Source organism: Solanum stenotomum, chromosome 3 (assembly GCF_019186545.1).
Source record: "Solanum stenotomum isolate F172 chromosome 3, ASM1918654v1, whole genome shotgun sequence".
Taxonomy (NCBI): Eukaryota; Viridiplantae; Streptophyta; class Magnoliopsida; order Solanales; family Solanaceae; genus Solanum; species Solanum stenotomum.
The window spans coordinates 15,491,208-15,498,460 of NC_064284.1; the positions used below are offsets into that span (position 1 = coordinate 15,491,208).

Sequence of the window (7,253 nt, forward strand, 5' to 3'; positions counted from 1 at the left end):
AAAGATTAAAATTATATTATTGTTAATAAGCAAATATGACATATAAATTGGAATGAAGGGAGGACAACCTTGTGAGTTTTGGCCAGTATAAAAGGGCATAAAACATGAAAGAATGCTAACAAAGTTAAGTGTTTTATATTAATTAAAAAGAACTTATAACAAATCCGACCTTAGCTCAGTTGGTAGAGCGGAGGACTGTAGTCGGTAAATACCACAGTTAATCCTTAGGTCGCTGGTTCGAATCCGGCAGGTCGGAAATTACTTTTTTTATTTTTATTTTTATGCAACTTAGTGCACACATCAAAAACATATTATGATCACTTATATAACGTTTGGTGGGTAGATAAGAAATTTGTTACTCCATTATATTTAATTTAGTTATCAAACAAAACTTTTTTCTTTAGTGCACACATCAAAAACATATTATGATCACTTATACGACGTTTGGTAGGTAGATAGTAAATATACAAGTTATTCATGTATACACATCAAAAACATATTATGATCACTTATACGATGTTTGGTAGGTAGATTATAGATAGGAAATAAATTATTCATATATAAAATCAGTATGACAATTTAGTTGATAATTTAGAATCTCGCATAACTAATATATATATGTATAGTAAGTTATGAGAAATCTGTGTATTATTTTATACATGATAAAAGGTGGATTAGATAATCTTCACATAACTAATACCCGCATAAATAATACATAGATTTAGTGATTCACCCGTAACTAATCTCTACAGTACTAATGCTTGAATAACTCTAACCAACAACCAAACGAACTCTAAAATAAAGCTACTATTGAAATTGTACTCATCACTGAAAATGCATTAATTAAAGTGAATCTTTTACCACTCTTCATGGAAATTATTATTTTTTGGCAGATATAACTTGGAAGAAAACTTGGTACATGCATTAATATGTTAACACAAAAATGGCCTAAATTGAAGAATGATTTAGGCGGAAAAGTTAATCAGTTTATCCATTTGAGTAGTACTGAACCATATTCCAGGCGCTAGCTGTGAAAAGAAAAAAAAACGTGCGGAGCATTAAATTGTAGCACCAAAATGGTACTATATTGTATTCCCTTCTTCTTTTTTTTATTATCATCTGAACCAGCTTTCGTGCACCTCGACTAATTCCACAAGATATCTGTCACCTCCACCAACAATATGTAAGGTGTTTCTATCCATCAAAGCTAGGACAAATGAGAATAATCACCCAGTGTTTTTTTGTCTCTACTTCTCTCTATATATGTATCTTTCTTCTAGTTTAGCTAGCTGAATAGTAAAGGAGATTGTAGCTCGCATAACAAGGTTTGATTATTTCTCCTATTTGTCTTCTACAATATTCCTTTTTTAATTATGTTTTGCTTGTATAGTTTAGTGAAATGCTTCATTCATGAAAGAAAAACAAAGTACTATTAATAACCATTAGAGTTACAAGTCAGGCTCATGCAACATATATTCATACAGAAAGTGAGATTCTTGCCCTCGAACAATTTCTTCAAGGAGGTATATGATATCGATGAATAAATTGATGTTTTTTTGTACTTTGTTCAAACTTTTGGCTGACTTAGGTATTGTTTTCCAAATACTCAGAATATTAAATTTCGTTGGGTAGGAAGAAAATGTCTTCTATTGGAATCGGTAATCAAGGCCATTGTTGTACATACCTTTCAGGTTTTTTGTATAGTACTATTACTTTATGATACTAGTTTCAGCTATGAACTCATAATAACAAACAGCTCCTCTTGATCTGAAGGTTGTTGTTGGGCATTCGCTATTACGGCAGCATATGCCCTTAAGAATAAAAGAGAGATTGTTTCACTCTCAAAACAGCAGTTAATTGATTGCATGTACACTAAATATAAAAAGGCTTCCTATTTTGCTGATTTGGGAGAGAAGGAATGTTTTTCATGTTCATATAACAAGGCATACAAATTTGCTATGGATTATGGCATAACGGTAGAAACTAAATATCCCTTTATGTGAATGCCAATCTGAAATGGTAAGTATATCATCGTTCAATCGTTCAATTTATCAGTGGTAATTAGAACTCACGATATTTAAATTTTATTATATTTATGTAGAGGATTATAAAGATAAATGGATTTCAAAGAGTATCGGAATTGATCAAGGAGTTGGAAGAAAAGGCAAAAGAGAAGTTGCATGAAAAGGAAATCATAGAAAAGTTGATTCGGCAACAACCTATTACTTGTGCTGCTCTTCATGTTCCAAGTCTTCAACTACATCGTGGAAAGGTGAAGTAATACTCTCCCGATCTTATGGCATCCTTTATTTTTTTAGTCTATCTCGAAAAGAATGTCATCTTATTATAGTCAGAAACAATTTAACTTTAAAATTCTCCTATGATTGTTTTAAATCACAAATTTCAAAAGTCTTCATTTTTTTCTTAAACATCGTATCAAGTCAAAGGGTGTTACCCAAAATAGGACTAAGGGAGTACAACATTTTTGTTCATTATTCTCTTAGCTTACTTAGATGATATGGGCTTATATTTTGATTGTTTTAACATATATACAGGGAGTGTACATGGGACCAACTGAAAATGAAATTGCTCAAGTGAGACAGAAGGAAACTGAAGGACAAGTAGTTGGAAAACATGCAATGTTAATTGTAGGATATGGTGAAGAGGAGGGCGTTGAGTTTTATTTGGTGAAAAATAGCTGGGGAACGGAATGGGGTTATCAGGGATATGCCAAAATTAAACAAAGTGCACTCTCTAAATTATCGTATCCCATTATAGATTAGTCGTATCAGTTCTACTAGCTATTAAGTATACAATAGAGTAACTTATGTTATGTAGTAAGCCATCTGCAAGTTCAACTAAGTGTTTTTCTCTTCATTGAAGTATGCACAGTTAAAAGTTAATTATACATTAATGTGTCCTGCACAGGAGCGTTTAAATAAAATAAAGCCGTAAGTAATCTTGCCTAGTGATAGCGACAAGAAAATTGTTGACGATGTTCAAAGCTGAATATACCAAAAGGAGACTTCGGAGCACATTCTTCAATCACTGCATATTTGAAGCTTTCTTCGGCTACACAATAGAAGAAGACAGTTACTAACTTCAACGATACAATTTCTGAAAATTAACTGTTCCTTAAACAATAAAGTCCCAGGGGAAAAGACAATAACATTTGCCAAGTTCACTTTTAAAACAATGTTCAAAACTGCATCCTTTTCTGAATTTCAACAACTTACCTAGTGAAATATCACAAGTGGGATCTGGTCTGAAGAGGGTAAAGTGTACACAAACCTAACCCCTACCTCGTAGATATAGAGAGGTTGTTTTCAATAGAGCTTAACTAAGCTTTGCCAAACAGTTTGAAAAGGGGATACAAATGTGGAAGCAATAACAACAACAAAACAATGCGATTAGACCTCAAAGATCATTGTTGATTATTAATCAGAGAGTTCATTGCAACCAATCTCCTAAAAAGCTCTATCAAATAGAAAAGCTCTTCCATGTAACAGAAAGCCAAACCTGTCTGCACATATCAATGGGGATGATAAAAAAATTTTGCAAAAGATTGGTGGAAAGACGGAGAAAAGGCAAGGGAGGTTTTCGACTCAGAGAACTCATGTTTCAGACTAGAGATTTCTTTGCCAATTTAGGAACTACTGGAGCATCACTGCTCTCTAAGCTTCTAGTTACCCAAACACTCAACTTCCTTAAGGTGAGATCTGTCTAGTCTAATTCTATTTGTGTACCTGGTGATGCGCTGTATTTATTATCAGTTGCACAGAGTCTACATGCACTACTACAACCATGCCACATCCATTGAATATTTCTTCTTTTGTCAAAGGAAAATGCAGACAATCAAGGAATAGGTTGACAGAAAGTATTGTAAATTATACAAAGCAGTGCTAAGAGAAAAAAAGTAGTTCAGAATTATTATTTTTATAACATGTTCATATGAGGTAAAAGCAAAGGTTGCCTACAACTAAATAACTTCTCAGTAGTGCTATTTTCATTGAAATTTCCCCCCTTCAAAATTAATGTAGCTAGTCATAAAAAAAAATTAAAGATCAGGCAAAGGGAAGATAATATGTACTATCAGTTAAATTTACCAAACACACTAATAACATAATCATTGACAAAGCAACTCTGATATCCACTCGGATACATGATTACTGATTTTGTGGTACAACAGCCTAATCTCATAGAACACATGATTCTGTTAAGACACTGGTTAGAATTAAAACATGCTTGAAAGCACATGAAGAAATATCAGCACACTAACAATATCAGAAGAAATATAATGAATGACATAATGGTGCTGATAAGAGACTTAACCAATAAAAGCTTTTACCTTTGGCCTGACCAACGGAAACTGCAAGCGGTATCTTAAATCTTTCACAACTTTTGCTTGAAAAATGTCATCCTTATCATCACTTGTTTTAACGGAAAAGGTAATATAGAAGATGAAGTCACAACAACCACCTCCATTCACCGTCAAAATGTCATTGACCTCGTAATTGGTGCCCTAAAAATCAGACAAGTAATTTTCTTAGAGATACAGAAGAGAAAATGAAGGAAAAGGACAATCAGGAAAGACAAAGCAAGTGCATCTATAGTATACCTTTTCATCATTGTATAGCCTAAGTGCTTTTCCAGCATAATCCGTCATCATGTCAACATTCTTAGGGTCGTTCAAGTAGAATGGCATTGGGTAGACAGTTGTCATCGCACATTGTCCGGGATAATCTGTGATGTCAAATCCCTGCAAAAGTACAATCCACCAATAAGAGACACATATTACCCATTGCATCCAATCTGCTATGTAATTAGTTAACCTTCAGAAAAATCGCAGAACCTATATCAGGCAAGTATCCAAAGATACATTGACTTGGAAGTACCAAATAACATGGTGTGTTTTTTACAAGGTAAGATAATTTTACTAATCAGTACCAAGTAGGAAAGTTGTTACAATTTCAATTAAGCATATTCACGAAATCTAGAAATTGCCAAAAATTGTCAGTTGTCCTACCCTTGCACCAGGCAAAAAAGATTCAACAAACGTCTAAAAAAAAACAACAACAGCTATGACTTTTTGGCCTCCAAAACACTTCCTATTTCTTTCCAACCAGACCATCCACATTATACATAAAGGGATACTTCTCCAGATTTCCCATGCTCTAATGTCAACCCTCGGATGTGGCCGGCATTCCAACAAGTTCCTCATATTGAGTGGCATTGTCCATTCCATCCCACATAGATTTGTGTACACTGTCCACACTGAATAAGCAGATGACTAGCAGATTCTGGGGGTTTTTCACATAGGAAGAATCTATTGCATAAAACAAAAGTCTCTCTTGCAACACGTCTTGAGTGAACCATGCATTCTTGGCTGCTATCCATCCAAAACAAACTGCTTTAGGAGAAGCTCTAGTCATCCAAAACATCTCACATAGCCAGTTCTTTTCCACTAAATCAATCTGCCTTTCCAACAGCTTGTAACAACTCTTCACACTAAATTTCTTACTTTTACTAGCAGTCCATACTATAGAATCCATTTTTCTTGCGGCAATGCTGAAGTTATCCAATAAACTCCAAAGCTCACCAATTTCTTCCACTTCCTCGTCATTGAAATTTCTTCTAAAGCTGAGATGCCAGCCTTAGATCAACCCTTAATCTGAACTCCAATCTAAGCTGCCTCCTCCACCCTCAAAAAGAGTTCTTTTCTAATCCTGGAACTTATACATGCTTCAATGTACTTATTGAGCCTAAGATCCCTTTCAAATTCCACTCGAAGCATCTCATTTGGATTCATAATCTGACCAGTTGAATCAGTTTTCCCTATGATTATCTATGCAACAACTACCATTATTCATCGATCACAAGCAAGTTGGGGTCGACTAAATGAATCATCTTGATGATGATGCTCCACTTAAGCTCATTTTACCATTATCTACTATCATGCTCAATATTTAAGTAAACCAGCTGCAAATCAAGCCTGTTTTCAGGCATTTCGGTTAAATGAATGGAATAAACAGGTTGAGGCTGCTTGAAACTACCCTAGATTCATATACAGGTTGTCACACAAACTACATACTCCTAACCTTGTTTGGATGGTTGTTACTCATTGTATTATTAGTTTAAATACCATGTTGTTACGCAAACTACATACTCCAAACCTTGTTTGGATAACTGTTACTCATTGTACTTAAATACAATGTTTAAATACATCGTTAGGTAGAGACCTATTTTATGTAACGACTGATTTGGTGTGATGGCGTCTTTTATCCTACCTCATAGCAGCTCTACCCATACCCCACTTGTAGGTTTGTATGACATTATCTAATGACGGAGAACGATACAATCTATCCAAACACTGTATTCATCATAATAATACAATATGTAACAATAGGTAAATCACCTTAAAATATTGCTGATTTTGACTCAAAATTTTCATATACAGGTGCAAACTACAGACTCCAAAATTACCTTAAAATAAACTCAAAATTTTCATAAACGACTCAAATTAGAAAGGAATGACGAGGTTACCTCGCTCTCCTTAACCTGTTGGTAATACTTCTCCCAAACAGCTTTATCCATTTTCTGGGGGTAGTATGGGCAAAAGTCTTCGTCTGAATCATACTGGCTATAAGTCGGTCTTATGGGACTGGAGGTATCATTCACTTCATCGCTGAAAACCATGCTATCTTCACTGGAAGTATCGCTAACAACGGAATCCCCATCTTCTTCGTCGATCTTAAGTTTCTTCTGCGCCGGGGACTCCGATTCCTCTGCTATTGACGAGAACACGTTTTCCGGCGGTGGAAACGACGGAGGCGGTACACGATTCATGTCTACGTCGTTGAATGGAACCACCGGAACCGGATTACCTTCATGGACTTTTTTTGTACATATATTTTTGTTACGGGTTATTCCGGTATTAACTTGCCGGAAAAGGTTTATAAATAGTACTACTAGTAACTAATGCCTTTAACCTATAGAAAAAGGACTAATAAATATTTTCTTTCCATTTTTTATCAAAATTTTGGTTTAAAAATATTTTTACCTAAATTTAATTGAATTCCTTTACTAATTAGTTAATTGTTCTAAATGATAATTTTTTATTTCTTCAAATTTTGTATAGTGTTTCATTTGATTTATTGAAAAAAAATGTATTACATAAATTTATTTGCAAAAATTACCATTCACGCTATTTATTTTGGGAAATGAAAAATGTCTGGAGAGGAATTCGAGATAGT

The 7,253-nt window shown here is 34.3% G+C and overlaps 2 protein-coding genes and 1 non-coding gene across 3 annotated transcripts; 2 read left to right on the top strand and 1 right to left on the bottom strand.

The window, feature by feature from the left end:
- Positions 1 to 164: 164 nt before the first annotated feature.
- On the top strand, positions 165 to 256 carry TRNAY-GUA (transfer RNA tyrosine (anticodon GUA)). The gene is given in 2 exon segments: positions 165 to 201; positions 221 to 256. It is a non-coding gene; the product is annotated as a tRNA-Tyr (tRNA).
- Positions 257 to 1,639: 1,383 nt separating this feature from the next.
- On the top strand, positions 1,640 to 2,783 carry LOC125858729 (ervatamin-B-like). The gene is made up of 4 exons (XM_049538543.1): positions 1,640 to 1,658; positions 1,774 to 1,976; positions 2,102 to 2,272; positions 2,556 to 2,783. Exons 1-4 carry the CDS (start codon positions 1,640 to 1,642, stop codon positions 2,781 to 2,783), a joined length of 621 nt encoding a protein of 206 aa, XP_049394500.1.
- A 75-nt stretch (positions 2,784 to 2,858) lies between these two features.
- On the bottom strand, positions 2,859 to 6,961 carry LOC125857999 (UPF0725 protein At4g29550-like). The gene is made up of 4 exons (XM_049537656.1): positions 6,544 to 6,961; positions 4,619 to 4,759; positions 4,349 to 4,522; positions 2,859 to 3,072 (listed from the first exon to the last, which is right to left on the bottom strand). The coding sequence occupies exons 1-4, from the start codon at positions 6,844 to 6,846 to the stop codon at positions 3,046 to 3,048; spliced, it is 645 nt and encodes a 214-aa protein (XP_049393613.1). The 5' UTR covers positions 6,847 to 6,961; the 3' UTR covers positions 2,859 to 3,045.
- Positions 6,962 to 7,253: the final 292 nt, after the last annotated feature.